General features: G+C 39.1%; 1 protein-coding gene and 1 pseudogene across 1 annotated transcript; one reads left to right on the top strand and one right to left on the bottom strand.

The window, feature by feature from the left end:
• Positions 1 to 194: 194 nt before the first annotated feature.
• On the bottom strand, positions 195 to 6,467 carry LOC121810370 (annotated as a pseudogene).
• Positions 6,468 to 15,737: 9,270 nt separating this feature from the next.
• LOC121811518 (cytochrome P450 714C2-like) lies at positions 15,738 to 17,684 on the top strand. The gene is made up of 4 exons (XM_042212399.1): positions 15,738 to 16,062; positions 16,171 to 16,397; positions 16,506 to 17,105; positions 17,187 to 17,684. Exons 1-4 carry the CDS (start codon positions 15,771 to 15,773, stop codon positions 17,610 to 17,612), a joined length of 1,545 nt encoding a protein of 514 aa, XP_042068333.1. The 5' UTR covers positions 15,738 to 15,770; the 3' UTR covers positions 17,613 to 17,684.
• Positions 17,685 to 22,492: the final 4,808 nt, after the last annotated feature.

The raw sequence follows: 22,492 nt of genomic DNA, 5'->3' as shown, positions 1-22,492 counted from the left end.
CCAATATTTATCCACAAATTAAATAGAAATGTTATAGCCTCGTCATTATGCTCCAGCAGCTCCATTATGAACATCGATTTTTTACTTGTGACTTGGAAAATAGTATAGTACAATATTTTTCTATAAACTAAAGAGTGATGTGTTATTATTACAACCAATTTATAAAATTAAACATGTCAAAAATGAAATCTGGTCTGAATTCTGACTTTTTTTTTTGCTATGAACGGTGTCAAGTCCCTCACTAAATGATTCGGAAACCATCATCCACATTTCTTGAACCTGCATTCACCAACTACAATCCAAAAAGGAGTGTCTAATTTAGCAAAATAATTAATCAAATAAAAAACTTTGCTTATTTTATTCATTTCACTGACCTCGGCATGAAGCTCGCTCTTGGTAGCATGAACTCTTAAATATCCAAACTTGGAAATCCTAACCAAGCTCCAGCTATTATCCTACAAAATCAACACAATCTATATATTAATAATCTCAAAGATAATATTTCAATAAATTAATTAATTAAGAGGTATAATTAATTACAGTTTGTGTGAAACTGTCAAGCTCAAATCCAGCCATTCCAATAACAGCATGAACCGGCACAGTGTAATTGGAATTATGGTATGTGTCAACTCCATTGGAATCTTTGGTGGGCATTCCTGTGCATTCTTCATCATAAACGGCGCATGTTCTCTCATAGTTATGGACATGCCCAAACAGAACCAGATCCTCCTATTACAGTTTACAGATCAGTTTGGTTGGGAAGATAAATAAATACTTAAAACAGAAAAAAATAATCGTGATAATAACACAAATTTTCAGTCATTTAACTTCAAAATAGATGAGTACTCTACTCTACCTTGTTTGCTAGTTGCAACGGCTCCACTGCATCAACGAACTGATCGTCGACGCTAGGAAAGATTGGGTTTCCAGGAGAAGATGTATACAATGGCCTGTGCCTGAGTATTCATCACAAATTCGTCAATAATTAATGAATTAAGTGGTGCAGCATAGTTTTTGACTTTTTGAGACTTACCCTGTGAATATGAGCCATGGAGTTGTTGTTCTATTCACTGCGGCCATGTCTTTATTCATCCATTCATACTGCCAATGAAATGAGTTAGAAGATGAAATTGGATATTAATAGATGAAATTGAGTTTTAACTGTTCTGAATTTTGCTTCCAATTTTGCTCGGTGGAAATGACAGTGAAATGAACATGGCCTTGCTCTATGGAGTACCAGGGCTTATCCTTACCGGCGGTGGGCATCGGAAAATACGTCTCGTAGGCAACCCCGCATTCTCCCCCAGAGTCCGCGGTTGGGTAAACGGAGCCAGAGTCCATGTAGTCTCTGCATTGCATCCACGATAAATAATCATGATTTTCCATTTTGAGCTATCTACTAAAATGAGTCTCTAGGAATAATTAGAGGAAGGACGAAGTCCAATCATTATAGCTGAATGAATAAAACCAGGGTCGTGCCATCCGAAATCAACAGCCGGACTTTCCAACGAACCTGTAAAACCATACCAAACTAATCACTTTTATCCGTTCTAAAAGTTGAAATGTCTCACAAGTATTATCTCTTCTTTGCCCTGATTAATTTAATTTTTTTATGACAATAAATATTACCTCTCACTGAAGATGACATATTACTAAAAAAATGGAAACACATATATCTCTATTTTATTTCATCTCTCTTACTTTACTCTCTCAATTTTACATACAAAATAAATAAAGTTGCATAAATTCTCGTGACGTCCGAATGGGTCATCTTCCTTAGTATTACTAAAACGGCCTATCCATTTAGTTTTACACTGGATTTGGCCACACGAGCGGTGATCCAAAATAGAGAATGAACTAGTATTATCTTTTTTTACTTTTCTTAATTCCTCTGTGACTGATTTCATCACATATTTCCTAAAAATATAAAATAGAAGTTAGAGATGATAGATAGAATGAAAGTAAAAAGGGTGAATAGGGTGGATGAATGTAGTTACTTGTGCACATGTCAGCTTGCGAAAAGGTCGAAACTGAGGAATGCGCTGTTTGGGCATCTCCATATTGAACTTGTTGTGGACTTGGATCCCCACTCACCCACGTCAATCTCATCTGCCATTTCAAATCAACACAAGCTCTACATATCAACACATTTTTGTGTGAGACTTGCACTTGCACAAAATGCATACAGACAATTAGATAATCGTGCAAAATTGTTAATAATATGATAATTGAAATTAATTGTAGTCATGTTTTGTTGATTGCATAGTTAAACTTATTAAAATCAGTAAGATATAATATATGTCTAACTTCTTTGTTTTTTTTTTTGGGAAAACGGTAACTTGCCTGCTTGGTAGATGTGATTTATACTGGTAAGCTAATTGCTTGTATTATATTTGTAATGAAAATATTTTATGGCGATAAAAACGTTGCATTTTCATTACTGGGTCTAGATGGTTAGCTGTCACTTAGTAATTAATTTAATTTATTATTACTATACAACTTTTTGGGTCCTATTATCGGATTTTCTAATGTTTCTGGAGTTTTATCCGTACATGATATTTACTCAATTTTGAGATCGTAAAAGAGTGTCTCCAATAGGGGAGCCGCGGCTCGTGGCTCGCGTGTGGCTCGGCTGCGGCTCCTTATTACGAGAGCCACAGAGGGCCGCGGCGGGGGGCCCATGGGAGAGCCACGACGGCGGCTCGGCGGGGGCGCTTGGGCGAGAGCCGCGGCTCAACCCATTTTCGAATTTTTTTTCTTATTTCTATAAATATACCCATTTTTCTCCATTTTACCCCATTCCAATCTCCACTTTTTTCAATTTATCTCAATTCTACTTTCAAAAAATGAGTTCCGACGATGAGTTTCAACAATTGATCAATAGGGAGTTCAATGAACTGTTTGAAGAGGTGCAATGTGAAGCTGACGAGGAGGCGGCGGCGGAGGTCCCTCGGCCGATCCATCATCGGCGGACAATCCACCGTGACCATGTCGGGGCCGACCAACGGCTGATGGAAGACTACTTTGGCGCTAACCCCCGTTATCCGACAGAGATTTTCCGTCGTAGATTAAAAATGTCGCAACGGCTCTTCATCCATATAGCGACGTCATTGGCGCAGCGGTTCAGGTGCTTCACACTGCGACGTGATGCTAGCGGCAGAATCGGATTGTTGACATATCAGAAGTGTACCGCCGCAATTAGGCAGCTTGCCTATGCCGGTGTCGTAGTACAACAAGGCATACTATTTGGCCGATGGGATATACCCTCGTTGGCCCGTGTTTATCAAGACGATCTGGCAACCGATTGGGCCGAAGCAATCCTATTTCGCGGAAAAACAAGAGGGTGCTAGGAAGGATGTTGAGCGAGCTTTTGGTGTCCTCCAATCGCGATGGGCCATTCTACGGTGCCCGGTACGAGTTTGGCACGAAATTGATGTCACCTCCATCATGTATGCATGTATCATATTGCACAATATGATAATAGATGACGAAAGATTTGTTGCAGAGCGCTGGACACCGGAAGAGAGTGCTAGTACAAGTCACGGTATTGCCACCGCCTCACTGCAGATGGGTGTACCGCGTACTAATGCATACTTGATCCAACGGTTCACCGATATGCGGAGAGAAACATCACATATGACACTGTAGGCTAATTTGGTTGAAGGGTCTGGAATCGTAGGGGATGGGCCAGAGCGTGATATGCGTTCGCGGTGTTGTTTGTGTAATGTCGATAATTTTCATTATATAATTTTACCCCTTTCTATAATACAACGAATATTTGATTTTAATTATTTTTATTAAATTATGTATTTTTTTATATTTATTATAGTCCGATAATTTTTATTCTACTTAAATTAAAATACCTCAAAAAGTGAAAAAAATTATTAATTGGTGGCTTGGGCATGTCCACTATTAAGGTGGACAAGTTTTTTGGTGGCACGACCAAGTTTTTGTGGCTTGGGCAGGGCCACGGGCTCTCCTATTGTGGACACCCTAAGATACATTATCAATTGATCGCTACAACTATTTCATAATTAGTTGTAAAAAATAGAATACTATAGTAGTACTATTTTTAGTTATAAGAGCATCCACAATAGGGGAGCCGCGGCTCCCGGGCAAGGGGTGGCTCGGTCGCGGCTCCCTATTGCTAGAGCCACGGAGGGCCACAGCGGCCGGGGGGCGCCCATGGGAGAGCCACGACGGCGGCTCAGGCGAGAACCGCGACGCCCTATTGTGGCGGCCGAGAGCCGCGGCTCTGCGACATCCTTTTTTTTAATATTTTCAAAAATTCTTTATAAATACCTCATTCCACACATTTTCACATCACATACATTTTACACCCTTAATTTTCATTCTCTTCAGTTTTTATACTCTCAAAATGCAAGGTGGAGATGATAATTCCCCCGGCTATGGAGAATCGGGATATGGCAACTTTCCGCCTCCCCAACCCTGGAGATCGAGTCCCACCCCCCTCCATCCCAGATGTGGAGTCCGCAATCGCCCACGCCGTGGCAACAGACACCCCAAAATCGGGGTCAGTCCCCCTCTTATCAGCAGAGGAACGTGGGTCGTCCCCAATCAGGGTTGGGCAACTACCGACCCAACATGGACGCGATCAACTTTCCGCGTTCTGACACCCCTTCTCAGCAATTCCAATCCACCCAATTCCAGTCCTCCCAATCCCATTCCACCCAATCTCCCCTGGATGAATCTGATAGATTCACATGGGAGGAGTTGATGGGGACTCCCCGAAATTCAAAGCCATCTGCAAGGAAGAGCGCGCTCCTAGTGCGAAGCGGACAAGACCCGGCGTCGCCGGCAACTACAGCAGTAGTAGCGACTCTCGTACCTTCAACCTCAATGACGACGTTTCGGAGGAGCCCCCCTCGACACTCTCCAGGCGCCCACGTCCACAGGGCCAGCACTCTGCCATCCGAGAAGCTAGATCCGCCTCCCAGCTCTCTGCATCGGGCGCGTCTGCATCGCGCCCAAGGCTGGCCGTGGCAGCATTGAGCAACACCCTGCAGGTGCAGATGATGAAGCAACTTCAGGAGAACTTGTCCTTGTATGAGAAGTCGACCAACCCGGTCACCAAGGGGAGGTACTACGACCTCATACTGAGGCTGAGGTCGAAGTACGTATGTCTTCACCGTGCATTTCCCAGCAATGGTCACCTCACAATCACTCTTGCTACACGTCAGGCATTCTGGATCGTTGCTTACGTATTGAGCCTGCATTCGGAACAGTCTCAACCAAATTGCACACATAAATTTTACGTGCCTAATTGCAGGAACTGTATATAGAGGCCATGCGTCTAAAAAAACTCAAGAATATGCATGTAGGCCTAATTTTAATTGATAATGCAAGTTTTTGGTTTGAATTTTGCTCAATTTGGAACCAAACCACATTACCTAATATTATGAAATAAAAACTAAATCGAATTGAAAATTAAAATGAATTCATTTTTAATACTATTATTTATTATTTTATTTTAAAATGGATTCAATATATAAATAAAATTAATTATAAATTTAGATTTTGTTTTGGTGTATACCGAACTTGTCCAAACTTGAAAACAAAAATTTGTTTTAAATTGAGAATTCGAGAAAATCGAACCAAATTCAATACTACTACCTACATCCACGAAAAAACTTTGTGCAGTCCACTGAAACAAGGGTCTATCTATTGACTATAATATACCAATTTTCATAATAATATTTTCGAATCATATTTTTTTTTCTGTATCTCTCTTATTTTATCAATTTTATATCAACAATCGTGTTATCCATATTTTTTATGGAGGGTTATTTTTCATCACTAGTTTTCATAATTGTGTTTATAAATAGGAAAAGAACACAAAATAAGTAATAAATGTGCCTAATTAAAATATCGTTAGGTAAAATAGTATTAGGACCTTAACAGGGTAGTGGCATAGAAGTGGAAGTCTCCTTAAATCGCCCGTTTATTGGTACATAAGCGCCGCATTTCTAAAACACGTCTTCACACTACAACCAAACACTAACACGCTTTTAGTAATCGAAATTAGGTGTGTAAGAAATGAAGTGCACGTACTCGGAGTGAGAAGGGGAAATCATGGCCACCCAATCGGTTATGGTAGGCAGCCAAACTCCGGTGATGTTGACCGTCACGTATTCCTCATCGGATAGGGTCGGGTTGGAGGTGACGCTCACCTTGAGGTACGGGTTCGCGTGGAAGCACTTGGCCAGTAGCATCCGGTTTACAAGCCGGAACTCCGATATCCTAGTGTGGTTTCGGAGCTCCGCTGTTGATCGGAGCAGCCATTCCGGCAGCGAGGAGGCGTCTGTGTTTATGGAGAAAATAACTATTAATACTGTGACAACAAGGCTTCGCATCTTGATCAATATCAAGACTACTTGAGGAAATTCAATTTCGAGAAATGAAATGGAATGATATACTCTCAAGTATATATAAGGAAACTTTACTTGTTTTTGTGTAAAACGCCTAACTTTAAATCAACAATTAATTTTCAATATGAAAAGTGAAATATGACTCTTATTGTATGACAAATTAAAATGGCAAAATGTGACTTTTATTGTGTGATGAAAAATAGTATTATCTTACTTTATCTTTTAGACAATAGTTTGTCTAATTAAAGATGTCATACTTTATTTTTAGAACAAGTAATTTTTACAATTTGTAGCAATATTTGGAATTCAACCTACTATGTCTTTATTAAATTGACAAAAATAATAAAATATAATAAGAATAATTAATTGGAAATCATTTCATTCACCAATTTTGCCTCTTCTTTGGTTAAAGATTAAATCATAGAGTGGTTACCGTAGTGTGTATAGATCACGTTAGAGATCGAGCATTCCCTCCCGCACACAAACACAAACATGCATATTCAATATACTCCTATTTTGGTAATTAAGATTAAGATTAATATATGGCTATTAAATATTATAGGACAAAAGCATGGTATATAGTTTAGGGTTATTTATCTATATATACACAAATTTTTAATATTTTTTAGTTTTTCCCCTGAACTTTTATTTTAGGAATGTAAATAAATGAACTTTGAATTTTTCCGATTTTTCCCCGACAAAAAATTTCAGTCAAATTAAAGCTAGCATGGACTACACTTAGCATATTACCATTTACGTGGCGAAAGGTGCATGGCAAATCAATATAACATGTTATTAGCTTGTAAATACATGAACTTTTGCCATTTTTTTTATTTTTCCCCTAAACATTCCTTTTTCTAATATAAATACATGAATAATGAGATTTTCTAAAAAAAATTCTCAATGAACAATTGCAATCGAAATAAGACTACTATAATTTTACCCTTTTCCTAATTTGTAAATTTTGGTTGTTTAAACGAATGTTGTTTAGTTATATTGATTGAACCGTCTAATGTCTTGAAAAATTAACAATTTTTAAGAGTTGCTGAAAACTACTAAGATTTTTGTGATTCAAACTTCATTTAGTTAAAATGATGATTGTTTTTATTTTATATATTAATGCTTTATTTTCATAATTTAAATGATATGTAAAAATCTATATATTTTTTCTATTTAATTTATATAATTTTCTTTATTCAAATAATGTGATTGTAAAGATGTTAATGAAATATTACTTTAAAATCACTCCTCATAAATTTCAATAAATATTAATTAATATTTATATTTAAATTTAAAAAGTGTCGAATAAATTAGAAAAAATCTATTTTTAGGAAAAAAATTCAGAAAAATCCAAAGATTGAGAGAAATTCTAGAAAATCTTGAAAGTTCGTGTATTTTCCAACTTCAATATTTGTTGCATTTTGCCACATTGGCACTTCCGAGTTCCGAACATACACATCAACTTCAATTTAAGGAAAAAAATTATTTTTTGGGGAATTTTGGAAAAATTCAAAAATTTATGTATTTATATTAAAAGGTACAAATTCAGAGAAAAAAAACAAGAAAGTAATAAAAATTCATGTATTTACATCCAAATAACCCTATAGTATACTGTATATATAATGTGCTCGGTTCATTGATTATTTTCGTTGTTATTTAATTGTTGATAATACTTACAGGTGGTTAAACTCATTTAATTCCTCGCTATAGTTGACTTGTGCCATTCATTAATGGGTATATATTTAGCAATAATTCCTCGAGTTATCAGCTTTCCGCCTTGTTGACAAACTCATTTAATTCTACCGATGCATGCCTTCCAAGTTCAACTAATGGTACCAAGCTATTTCACTACTATCTCCACTCCACAATTACTAGATACTTGAAATTAAGGTCACCGGCAACGCATCACGCGGGTGGCCCGTATTCCGTCACAAAGGGACGAGACGGCGGCGTGACGCGTTGCAACGCCCCGTCTCGTCCCCAGCCCGTTCCGCGTTCCGTCCCGCCGTGACGAATGGCAAGACGTCTCGCCACGCGCCGAGGCGACGTGGCGCGCTCCGGCGCCATGCGTGACGCCCACTCGCCGACCCGCGAGTGGGCATCGTCACGCTGACGCAATAATTCATTTTTTTAAAAATTCGAATTAAATAAAAAAATTAAAAAATGAAAAACGGTAAAATTACTATTATATTACTATTTATTTTTATTTTTTTATTTTATTTTTATTTTTTTTACTCTATAAATACTCCTAATTCATCCCCACACACATAAATACACATCTATTCTTCCCAAATCATCTCCATTTTCTCTCCAATTTTCATCTAACCTCTCATCACAAAATGTCCGGCGACGGAAACTCTGGCGGTGGCGCCTCCGGCAGGTTCGACATCAACGCGTTCGGCGACTGAGGGGCATGTACAATGTCCTCGGTGGTGGTTCCGGTTCGTCGACGCCGGGCACCCAGGGTTCATCGACGCCGGGGGGTACCAACCACCCCATTTTGATGTGGATACATACGCCCGTCCCTCCGCCCCGAGTTATTCGCAGGGATTATCCTAGATTCGGGAGGATTATTCAGTTGATCCCACTCCGGAAGAAGGCCTAGGCGAGGGAGGAGGCCGAGGCGAGGGAAGAGGCCGAGGCGGTGGAAGCTCCAGGGCGGAGGCGGAGGAGGAGGAGGATCTAGGCCGGCATCCATACTGCCCCAAAGAAACGCTGGTGGTGTACAACGCCTGGATCAGCGTCTCGTACGATCCCATCGTCGGGAATCAACAACCCCGGAAGTGCTTCTGGGAAAAGGTCACCGAGGCCTACCACGAGATTAAGCCGAAGGGGTGTCCCCGCCGCCGCACATATAAGATGCTCCGCACTCACTTTGACCGAGTCGACAGAGAGGTCAAAAGATTCTGCGCCATCCACAAGAAGGAAGCGGCTCATTACCAAAGCGGAGCCACGAGACATTCTGAGGTCGGCTTTGCGAGTCTACTTCGACAACACCGACAAACAATTCAAATATGTCGATATTTGGGAGGTCGTCAAAGATGAGAAAAGGTGGGCCGGCGGTGTCCGGTCCAGCTCGGGCTCGACCTCGAAGCACACGACGTGTGGCCAATACTCGTCTAGTGAGGCCGGTTCGGGCAGCGCCCCACAAGAGTTTGCCTCGCAGGAGGTTGAGGCCCCGGCAGACGATGCCGGGGGTCCTCCCGTGGGCGCCGTCGGCTGCAATGGAGAAATGCGACGAAGGCGGCTAAAGGGAGGAGGGGCCAAGCCGAATCAAGCCAGGCGGGCTCGGGGGACCCTCGAACTCCCATAAGTCCATGTACATGACCGCCACAATGGCGGACACTTCCCGCATGACGCCTCCCCAATACCAAGCCTATCTTAACGGAATTGCGTTTATGACAGCACAACTTGGCATTCCACCTCCTCACGACTTCAGTGCACCTCCACCGCCTTCGGGGGATGATTCGCCAGCGGAGTAGTTTTTTTATTTTCTTTAAAATTGTATTTTAAATTATGTCATTTTTATTTTTTAGGATTTTAATTAAGTGTTTTTTATTTTTTGAATTTTAAGTTGTATTTTTATTTTATGTTGTAATTTTATTTTATTTTTAATGAAGTGTTTTTTATAATTGAATTTGGTTGGAAATAAAAATAAAAATGAAATTGAATGAATAGTAATATACGGGACGGTTAAGGGACAGAGAGTTGCAAGTTACGTCCCTTAGTTAAGAGATGGAGTAAAAAAGTACAGTAGGACCCATGAATAGTAATATTAAGGGACGATTAAGGGACGAATAAGTGACTTGAATCTTTCACGGCACGACATTTAAAATTAAATTCATTTACTCATCCAAAAAAACTAGATATTGAAATATGTAGCTCTCAATTTGTTGTTATTAGGTCTTAGATCCGTTTGGGCTTATTTCAAGTAATAAGACATGAATAAATTGATATCTAAACATCCTTGAAATGAACTACTCATGCACAATATTAAATTAAATGATTAACGACCGATCAATTGTTAAACTGGGTTAGATTTAACCCTCGTGTATCATTGATTGAATATGGCGTAATGTACATACTCTTTATAGAGTGGGGAATACACAAATATGGTAAACCTAATTTACATAATTACAAATATATTAATAATCTAATCTTGGTAAGGAGTATCAATCTCTTGATTGTAGTCTTCCTTAATTGGCGGTAATGATTTCTTTCCAACACTCCCCCTCAAATTAAGTAATGGGTATCCGATACTCACCTTGCCTAGAACCTCATGTATGCTCTTTTCGTTTACTACATTAATATCCGCCTATTGATCTTCAAACAAAAAAAAACTCCACAACCAGAGGCGAAGCCGGAACTTCTGAGGTGGGGGAGACAAGCCATTGTTAATAATCAGTTATTCGTCGATATTAACAACGTTGGATGTTCGAAATAATTAATATTTTCCATTTTTACATAAGTATAATGGATGGAAAAGAAATTTTATGATGTTAAATAAATAATCAATATTTTTCATTTTTATGATGTTAAATAATCAATTGCTTTCAGTGGGTTAAGTAAAGGAAAAATAAAGTATGACATGAAAAAGGTAGAGAGATGAAGAGAGAATAAAGTAAGAAAGTAGAGTAAGTGAGAAGAAAATGTGTTGACTTTTACTAAAAAAGGAAATGACTACACTACTATGCGTACCAAAATCATAAAATGACACAACTACTATGGAACGAGAGAGTAATTTATAGGCAAAAGTTAAATAGTTGGGGGCCCAGTGGCCCCCTGGCCCTAACGTGGCTTCACCATTGTTCACAACCTTGGTCTTAATCTTCTCTTTTATGAAATGTCGGTCCACTTCCATATGCTTGGTTCGATCATGTTGGACCGGGTTTTCTGAGATGCAAATAGTTGTCTTGTTGTCACATAACAGCTTGATTATTTTTGCCGACTATTAATCCACGATATCTCGTTTAAGCCACTCTCCCTTGAAATTCTGCCTAAGCACTTGAAAGCATGGTTTATAGTAGGGATATTATATAATTGGACCAATCCGCTCAAGTTTGGGCTTATTCATTTGAGTTGTTGGGCTATTCAAATGCGGGCTGTTCGGGTTATATATTTTCAATCTTGCCTCGTCATTTGGGTTTCATATTAATTCGTTGGCTAATCAAGTGAAAAACATTCGATAAAATGAATTTTTTTTGTTGTGTTCTTCCATTTTCGATGCTTTAAAATTGACACGAACAACTTGTTAACCAACGATGTCATGAATCACAAAAAATTAATTCCATAAGAAAATTATTGGTGATTTGAATAACTTCATGTATTAATGTTCAAAAATAAATTATATAATGGCTCCAAGATTTATATGTGTAGTTAGATGCATTCCAAAATAGATTCTGATTGGTGCAGATTCAGACAAATAGATTTGCGAGTGAATTTGGGGCAAATGCAGCCCAACCCAATAGCCCAAAACTGAAGCAAGTAAGTTGTAACTAAAGGTCCAAAATCGAGCCCAACCCAATTCAATTAAAACTCTAATTTATTAGGAGTGGTAGTGTAGTACTACTAAATTTAGGGTTTATTTATCTTTGTTGGACTCAACACTCAGACGTGCGCCTTCATCTCTCTTCTCTTTGTTTCATTTATGCTTCTCAATTAAAATACTAACGTTTTTAATCTTCTCTTTGTTTCATTTATGCTTCTCAATTAAAATACTAAAGTTTTTAACCCAAGGTACGGGGCTCATCCATCCTTAACCAAATGGTCAGAGACCCTGTTTTTGGGTATGGAGCAGCCTTAAATCCCTGGGCTAGCTGTCCCACCCATAGGTGCCTACAAATCAGCGCAAGGAATAGTTACTGGGCACGGTGGATACCCTTGGTAATTACCAAAAAAATATACTAAAGTTTTAATAAACAACAAAAAACTACATAATTACAATTTAAAAAAAAAAACAAATTGAAATAAAAAAATTTACATAATTTGATAAAGAGTACATAACTGAAAACAAATTTGAATCGTCAAGGAGATGAAGAGTGCCGAGATTTCTTCAACTAGATCACGTTGGAATCATTCGTGTTGGTCGATTCTCAACGAGCTTACGTAATTTTAGAAGTCGATAGTGTCTTTGGAGGCTTAATTAGGGAGGTGATCTCCCATATCCTTGATATTCATGTTAAGAAATATGGTGCTTGCACACATGATATCGGCTTGGATGTCCTTAAATCACATACCCCCTCGACCTTTCACGATGGTTGACCTTGCTTGGGGTTTGTCGGACATCCTTGCCGGCCTTATTCAGAGACCAGTGTTAGAGATAGGGTTTACAATTTAGAGCATAATACTAAAATCGAACAATTTAAGTTGGTGTGCAAAATGGGACAAATTTTTAAGTTTGTATGTAAAATCATAATTTCATCCAAGTTCGGTAATTTATAGGTTGTTATTCCAAAATGACGTTTTAACCATCAAACGATTTGGTCACATCAGATTATTATGGGATCACATGACTCGCGTCAGCATTAATAAATTGGGTTGGATCCAACCCATTAGCAAAATCAGATAAAACTAAAAGTTCAATATTCGTGACATAGCTTTTTAATTTAATGTGTAACATCAAAATTTGATCGTAATTTAGGTGGTAATATATTTTGGTACAACTTTCTTATAATGTGTGAGACAGAAGAATGTCCTACATATGGAATGATTTGGCGAACGTGTGAAATGGTATGTGATGGGCGTGACGTGATTGAATTTGCATGGGTTCGCCAACACAAATTGAAATGTTGGTCTTGCCTAATTAATACTCACACTTTGACTCCTCAATTTTCCACAGCCATCATGGTTTGCTGGCTTAATCTGTTGCATGTACGTACTTGACTCTCTTAACTCAATAATTGAATTTTTTTTTTTTCATAACTGCCGGTCACAAGCGCCGTGTATCTTAAATTCATTTTATTCACACAATTATTTACAAAATGGTAGGAGTAGTAAAATTTAGTGGATATACAAGGTAGGTTGGATTTGGAGAGGAGAAATAAATTGACAAAAAAAAATTGATATGAAATGATGAAACGTGACGGTTATTATAATCTTTCAATTTATCCTACAACAAATCAATCAACCCAATACAAAATTAAATAACCTAAATAATTCAGTCCTGATTTATTTTATCAATCTTGCACTACATCACCCATCAAATCAAACACCCCAAAATCATAAAATCGTTCTCCATTTATGGACAAAAAGGTAATAATAAAGTATAGTAAAATAGTAGTAGTAGAATTTATACAGTAGTACATAAAATCATAAAATCGTGGCAATGTGCGTTGGATTTGGATAAGAGATATAAATTGATTAAAAAAATTTCGATAAACGTGACGGTTATTTGATAAAAAAAAAAGATCGTTTATACATACAATAATTTACAAAATACACAAGGGACGTTGGATTTGGATAGGACATATAAATTGATTAAAAAATTGGTATGATATAATGAAAACGTGATCGACGGTCTAAAACTCTTACTGCTGGGATAAACTGTTACCTTTTAATTAAAGAATATGGTTGAGAATTGATATTTTAAATAATGGCCATGTTGAAAATAAGAAGAACCGGACGACATGATGTAAGACGTTGTTAGGAATTTAATCACAATATATGAATAAAAAAAGTGCTAACTAATTAGTAGTATTATATTAAACTGATCATACTGATAACCAAAACTGCGTCTAACTATTTTTTTTATACTTTCTTATTGACTTTACGATGTTTTCTAGATGAAACATACATCATGCTATGGCACGCATTTGGATTTGTATATTGTTGTGTAATGCGTAATTATTGTCATCTTTATTTCTTGGATTTAAATAGTGGGCATCAATCATCATAACTTCATCACCACATATTGTGTGCTGGTCACTAAGTCTAAACAACTTTTTGGAAACAGATGTCGAATTTTCAGTTACTTAAAATAGAAAGTAGAATTGATATAGTGGAGAATAAGTTGATTGTACAATATTTAATTACGTTCCCATTGACAAGGATTACTAAGATAGAATTGCACAAAACTTGCACTACGCTAATATTTCAAAAAAAATCATAAAAATGATCCAACACTTTTTATAATATCTAAAATTACCAACACCAGTGGCACGGAGAAATGAAATTCATTAGTGCACAATTCGATATAGTAGCCACGAATTTTTCATGGTCTCCAAAAATAATAAATATTGTATGCAAAACGCTTCATTTTCAATCGGTAGGTTGAAAATGAGATAATTTTAAAAAGCATGAGAATTTATGTACATGGGAACAGTGTATGTGAATTAGTCCATATTTGAAAAAACAAAACAAAAAAAAGTCATGCATTCCACATTATATGATTTAGGTATGGACGAATTATATTTAATGTAATGTGCCAAGGCATGTTCAATTAGTGCGTAGTCGCGCCTCTGGTTTCTTTTACATGTAGGTTTAGGAGCGCAACACAAAATATTTCTATATTATAGTTGTAATACTAGGCTAACGGAACTATTAAAAAAATTAAATTAATTGAAAGAATTATACTACTACTAGTATTTTGTTACACTTTCAAACAAAAAGTATTTAAATAACTACTCCCCCTATCCCACATAATTTTGTAATTATAGAACATAAATACATAATTAGCATATACTATCTTCGTCCCACAATAAGAAGAGTCCACTTTTGTCATTTTAGTCTGTTCCACAATAAGTGTCCATTTTTACTATTTCTATAAATGGTAAGTAGGTCTCGCATTCCACTAATTCATTCTACTCATATTCATTATGAAACTAATAAATAAAAGTGAGACTCATACTCCACTAACTTTTTCAACTCATTTTTCTTTACATTTCTTAAAACTCGTGTCGAGTCAGATATGGACTTCTATTGTGGGACGGAGGTAGTAATCCTCTAAGAAATAGGACTAAAGATAATATCGGAGGACAAGAAAGAATTAGCTTAATATTACTCCTATTTCATACTACTATAATTAAAGTAAATATATTTCCTTGGAGCTTTCCAACTAAATACCTAAAACTCAAAATTTACAAAACAACACTACCTTAAATTCAAGAAATACTTACATTTGCAACTTTTCCATATGAAAAAATAGCAAATATTTGAACAAACTAATTGGCGTAATTAACATTTCAAATATAATCTATTTGGTGAAAAGGTCATCTTTGTAGCTAGTATAGATGGCCTAATCCATTTTCCACTGCGATGACGTAACATGGTGAAAGTTTCAAGATTTTTGTTTCTATATAAGGATCTTATATTATTACTTCCTAAAAAATATCCAAGAAGAAAAGAAAAACAGCCAACGTCGCGTCGAGCTAGCTTAATCACGCCATGGCCACCCAATACCTGTGGAACCTCCTAGTCTCGGCTGCGGTGGTCGTCTCTCTCCGGCTACTTTTCCTCCTCTACAACGTCGTGGTGGCGCAGCCGCGGAGGCTGCGGTCCGCCTTGCGCCGCCAAGGCCTGTCCGGTCCGCCTCCGGCTTTTCTCCTCGGAAACATACTAGAGATGAAGAGGGCCAGAGACGCGGCCGCCAAAGCCGCCCCCCTCTCTGGCCCCCCGCCCGCCCACAACTGCGGCGCCGCGCTGCTCCCCTTCTTCGACGAGTGGAGGAAGCAATATGGTACTCTACTAATACTATTCGCATTTACTAACTTTTCCTTTTAAATTAATAAAATTGCTGCTCACGATCGCGTATTTAACTAAAATTGTCACGTATTTGACTTGGCAGGAGAAGTATTCGTTTTCTCTCTGGGCACTACGCAGATCATGCACGTGACCCAGCCGGAGATGGTGAGGGAGATCACGACATGCACGTCGCTGGATTTAGGGAAGCCGACGTATCAGGCGAAGGAGCGAGGCGCGTTACTCGGGCAAGGAATCCTTACCTCAAACGGACCCCATTGGGTCCACCAGAGGAAGATTCTTGCACCGGAACTCTACATGGACAAAGTAAAGGTATAAAAGTGTTCGTGCGTGAGTTGGGCTAGTGGTAGACTGACAATGTATGAAAGTGGCCCATAAATATTTGTCATTCTAAATTTCTAACAACAAACAATATTTTAGGGGATGATTAACTTGATCCAAGATTCGACTATTTCGCTGTGTGAGTCGTGGAAGAGGCAAGTCGAGGAAGCTGGTGGATTAGCAGAGATCAAAATTGATGAATACATGAGGAGTTTCTCAGGAGATGTGATATCAAGAGCTTGTTTTGGAAGCAATTATTCCAAAGGAGAAGAGATTTTCCTGAAACTCAGAGCCCTGCAAGAAGTTTCCTCCAAGAAACTCTTCGTCTCTGGAACGGGCATGAGGCACCTTCCGACGAAGAGCAACCGGGAGGCGTGGGCGTTGGAGAAGGATATCAAGACGTTAGTTTTGAACGTGGCGAAGGAAAGAGACGAGGCCGGGTTCGAGAAGGATCTGCTGCAGATGGTGCTTGAAGGAGCCAGGCAAAGTGATCTGAGCCAGGATGCAGTCGACCGGTTCGTGGTGGACAACTGCAAGAACATATACTTGGCCGGGTACGAGACCACCGCTGTGTCGGCCACATGGTGCCTCATGCTCTTGGCCTCCAACCCTGAGTGGCAGGACCTGGTCCGCCGCGAAGTTGTGGATATTTGCAAGGGCCAGGTCCCTGATTACGAGGCCGCCAAGAAAATGAAACTGGTCCGCTTCATTATTTATCTATCATTACTTTATAAAATGAATAGTTATATATGAATGTGACTTATTTTTTTGTTCGTGCAGCTGACTATGGCAATCAACGAGTCGCTGCGCCTCTACCCACCGGTGTCAGTGGTGTCGAGGGAGGCCCTTAAGGACATGAAATTTGGGAATATTAATGTGCCAAAGGGCGTGAATTTGTGGACATTGGTGACGACTTTGCATACAGATCCAGAGATATGGGGATCGGACTCGTATGAGTTCAATCCCCAGAGATTTGCTAATGGGATAACGGGCGCCTGCAAGTATCCGTACTTGTACATGCCCTTTGGAGTTGGACCCCGTCTCTGCTTAGGCCAAAACCTGGCTTTGGTCGAACTTAAGATCTTGATTTCCTTCATTTTGTCCAAATATTCCATTTCCTTGTCGCCTAAATACGTCCATTCGCCCCTCCTAAATTTGGTTATTGAGCCCAAATTTGGAGTTCATCTTTTAGTTAAACCCTTGTAATTTTCATTACATTATTTCACCATTGTGATGTCTTTTTTTTCCTTACAATTTGTTTATCATGGACCAATTAAATAGAATAGTACGTGCACAAAATCATTAACTCTTTCTGTTTCAACATCCATATTTGTCATGGCCCATCTCCAAAAAGATAAAATAAAATATTTCTAATTAACGTCATAGTTTCAAATTATTTTAAAGTTTCGATTTTCTTCCAACATCCATATGAATCGTTGTACCTCTTCTTCTTTTTTAAAAAAGTATTTCAATCAAATACAAATAAAATCCACACAAATGCATATATAGTGCATAATTTATCTTTATTTTATTTTATTTTTTCGAACAAAAGATGTTCGCCTTTTTGGAATATTTTATCTTTTTTTATTTTTGATGAGATACATGCTAAGCATGCGGTTGGGCGAGCCATTGTTTAACAACCAATACGTCCAAAAAGAAACACAAAACAATAAACCCGAAGAGAAACAAACCAACTTCCTAGCCAAGACAGCTACCACGGAGACAATAAGCCATAAACCAAAGAGAGAAGGAGATAAACAAGCAGAGAGAGCACAACGCCCAAGAACAGACACGCCCAAGAATTAAGCCACCAAGAGAAAGTTCTGGCTACCTAGACATGAGCAAGCAGAAAAAGCAAGGTCAACCAAAGGAGTGAGGTTGTGATACGAGCCTCCTTCGCCTAGTTAGATTTGTTCCTTCTTCATTTAATTAGTTTAGATTTATTAGGGTCTTGCATATCTTTACATATATTTGTTTCTTGTTCGATAAGTTAGGACTTAGTATTATAAATAGGGAGGAATGTGATCAATTCAATCAATCAATAAGAAGAATATTATTTTGCTCTACTTACGTGGCCCCTTATCAAATCCTAGTTATCGCGTTGCCCGACGGGAAGATCCCGCGCACAACTCGTAACTATTCTATCAAGAAACTCTAGCAAGCGTGCTGCCCGACGAGAGCTCTCGCGCACAGCCGGTTCTTGCTACCGCCGATCCTTCGTTAGGACGCCGGTAAAACGGGATACGACGTAGGGTCGTACCAACTGGTGCTTTCATCCGTGAACTCATGAATCGTTTCAATAATAATGGTAATTCTACATGGGGCGTTAACCGTCCGGATATGTTTCCTAATGGTGCGTCTCGACGACCAGACTTTCACATCCGACGGAACGAGATCTACCAGCGCCTTGGTATCGACGACGACGTGGAGAGTCGCCCACTAGGGGATTCACATCATGATGATCCCGTGAATAAGAAACTTGATCGTATTCTAGACAAGATGGAAAGGTTCGATCAATGGAAGGACGCCGCGGATCGCCGCTTGGACCGTTTGGAACCAGCGGCTTCGCGGGAACAAGAACCCTCCCTAGGGTTCGACGCGGGGGGAGAAGATGAGTATGAGGAGTACAGAAGAAGAAAATCGGGGGAGAAGGGTCACCGACCACGAAACCCTAATTTCGCCTATCAAGAAGGAGAGTCGGACATGAGGAGTCGACGCGCCGAGAGATACAGCGGGCCCACCGACTGGGACACGGCGCCGACGATGAAGTATGGCCGGCCCACGTTTGGGGGATGGCAGCAGCGGTCGGACGCGCCGACGTCTCGTTGGGACCCTCCCCAACGATATAACCCGGCCGCAGCGGGGTTCGACAGGAACCAGGTGTCGATGAAGCCTCCGAGATTCGATGGGTGCGAGGCGACGAGTTGGATTGCCAGGGTTCAATATTATTTTAATCACGTCATGATACCGGATGCCCAACGTCTTCACTATGCAGTCATGTTATTTGATCAACCAGCGGCGAATTGGGTATTTAACTATTGGCCGAATAACGATTTCGTGACGTGGCAGGATTTCTTGGAGGATGTGCGTGATCGTTTTGATCGTCAAGGCCCTACACCATTTAGGAGGGAGAGACTACAGTTGGATAGACCGCTGTCCTCAGCGGCTACTATGGCTCTAGCACTGGAGCTGTCCGATACTACGTCAGAACGCACACCCCAGCCATCAGGAGTTGCGGTTCAATCCCAGGGAGGTTTGGGACGGGCGGCTGTTCAGCTTAGGCCACCGATGGTCCGGGTTTCGCAGGCAGAAAAGGCGGAACGGGCGCGGTTGGGTCTATGTTATTACTGCCCTGATATATGGGTCATGGGGCATGTATGCAAACAACGTTGGTTATGCTATGCTGAGGAGGATGATGATGTTCCCAACAACGACGCTCACAATGGGGGCGCTAATCTTGATGTGGATGTTCCAATCGACGAGTCCCTAGAAGAGATCGTCAAGACCGACAATACGCCGCGGCAAGTGCTCGTCGGGGTATATGATGAGAAGATTGGTGAAGGATTTATGTCCGTAGATGATATGGAGACAAATAATGGGGAATTGGAAAACGAGTGTAGTCCTTTTGAGAATGATGGAATCACCAACAAGTTGGAGTGTTTATGGGAGAATCAAGAGTTGATTGAGCCGTTGCAGATGGAGCTTAAGAAGGTGAAGGCCACAGGCTTGACTACCATTGTGGAGGAGTACGAGACGCCTACGGTCATCGGTGACTGGAAGCCGTGGAAGATAGACGAGAGCGAGGAAATGCAGCGTCGAGATTGCATTGCTGAGCTTCACAAGAGCTACAGAGAAATGATGCGTAAATTCGATATCCTCAACTACCAGAAGATGTATGCCGTGGGTTTTGTGCAGCAGAATGAGTTCCAGCAGTTTCAAGTTCTCCTTCAAAGGTTCATAGAAGACGAGGCCGTCCAGGGGGGGCGAGTGCAGACCTATGTCAAGGCTCGTTGTGTGTTTGATCCAGGAGGAGATGCCTCGCCGAAGCTTCTGTTTTCAACTTGTCGTCGCTTCGTGGTTCCCACCTTGAGGACAAGGTGGATTTTATCCGGGGGAGGGTTGATACGAGCCTCCTTCGCCTAGTTAGATTTGTTCCTTCTTCATTTAATTAGTTTAGATTTATTAGGGTCTTGCATATCTTTACATATATTTGTTTCTTGTTCGATAAGTTAGGACTTAGTATTATAAATAGGGAGGAATGTGATCAATTCAATCAATCAATAAGAAGAATATTATTTTGCTCTACTTACGTGGCCCCTTATCAAATCCTAGTTATCGCGTTGCCCGACGGGAAGATCCCGCGCACAACTCGTAACTATTCTATCAAGAAACTCTAGCAAGCGTGCTGCCCGACGAGAGCTCTCGCGCACAGCCAGTTCTTGCTACCGCCGATCCTTCGTTAGGACGCCGGTAAAACGGGATACGACGTAGGGTCGTACCAGGTTGCCTCTACTTACCTTTTAGTCATTTATATCTTATCGTAAGACTATGTAAATGATCTTTTTGTGGTTTCAAATTGATATCACATTTGTGTTCTAATACTTCATCTGTCCCAACTAAGTTGTGCCGTATTCCATGTTGGGATGTACCAACAAAGTTGAGTCAATTTCTTAAATCATTCAGCACAATCATTCATCACCTACTTTACTCTCTCGTTTCTCTCCTACTTTATTTTATTACTCCTTATTTAAATCATTCAACACAATTTTTTAATCTCTATATCTAAAAGAAATGACGCAATTTAGTTAATACTGAGAGAGTACATATTACACTCAAATTCAATGGCGAAAAGCTGAAAACACATTGAATGGATATCATTAGGTCATCCACGACATATACCTAGCTCATTTGAAACCTCAATTGTATTATATCATCATTCTCCTCAATTTTGCATTAACTCACAACTCGTCATAACATGCCCGATACATCTCCACATACCTTTTATTCATACCGCACTTTAATTTAATTTTTTTTAATTATCATCAATTTTATAAAATTAAAATAACTGATATAAATAACAAAAATAATTAATTAAAATTCATAAAATTTACGTTAATTAAAATTCCTAAAATTTACGTTAATTAAAATTCCTAAAATTTACGTTGATCCGGTCCCCGTTTTAATTAAAAGCTTGAAATGCAGTATAATTTAGAAATTTCCAACACCAAATTCAAATACATAATTTGAAACAACAGAAAATACTAGTCCAAGTATAGCACAAACTTCTAAATCACTCTAAGCTTTCTCCTTGGTTGATTGGTTCTATTCTCCTGCGGTCCTGCCCCAAAAGAAAACAAAAGTGACAATTCAAACTATTATTTTCATTATGTAAAGTTAAAACAGTGAAAAATAATAATAATAATAATAATAATAATAATAATAATAATAATAATAATAATAATAATAATAATAATTGTATAGTAAAAAAAAGTTGTAATAATCACCAACATCCCAGATCAGAGTTGGGATTGGCATTGAGATGGCCTGGCACATATCATGGCGAGGCAAACTCGATGTTTGCAACCATGGAGTGTCGGCGTCTCCATCTCTCTTTCTGCGGCTATTCCATATTTGTTGAGTCTTGTCCCCATTTTCAATTGAACAAACCTTTGGAAATGGGCCAATGAGGACATCTTGGAAGCTATCAAAGAAGATAGAGTCAACTCATTGTGAGACATTCATGTTTTAGAAGGTCGGAACACCGTCGTTTATTTAAACATTCGATCTAGTCCAAATAGACATTCTGTCTTGTTTTCTCGAATTTTATTTGGGCAAAAATCAACTTCATAGATAAATGTTACACCCTCAAACTTGACACGAATTTTAATATACAATTAATGAAGACTAATTTAAGTACTACTAATAAGTCCCAAATTCTATCAAACAAAATGAGGTTTGCATTTTATTTAGGCCATTTGCAACGCTGTCTCTTATCCGTCCCTTAACCGTCTCTTAAATTACTATTCTTGGGCTCCACTGTACTTTTTACTCCATCTCTTAACTAAGGGACAGAACCTGCAACCCTC

This window comes from Salvia splendens, chromosome 7 (genome assembly GCF_004379255.2).
Source record: "Salvia splendens isolate huo1 chromosome 7, SspV2, whole genome shotgun sequence".
In the NCBI taxonomy this organism is placed as follows: domain Eukaryota; kingdom Viridiplantae; phylum Streptophyta; class Magnoliopsida; order Lamiales; family Lamiaceae; genus Salvia; species Salvia splendens.
This window is presented reverse-complemented; position numbering and strand designations above follow the sequence as displayed.

What these genes read in the sequence shown, in the direction of transcription:
- LOC121811518 (XM_042212399.1), top strand. Translation starts at nt 15,771, where the DNA reads ATGGCCACCCAATACCTGTGGAACCTCCTAGTCTCGGCTGCGGTGGTC. An exon ending in TCTACATGGACAAAGTAAAG is followed by an intron (nt 16,398 to 16,505) that starts GTATAAAAGTGT and finishes ACAATATTTTAG; the next exon opens with GGGATGATTAACTTGATCCA. An exon ending in CCGCCAAGAAAATGAAACTG is followed by an intron (nt 17,106 to 17,186) that starts GTCCGCTTCATT and finishes TTGTTCGTGCAG; the next exon opens with CTGACTATGGCAATCAACGA.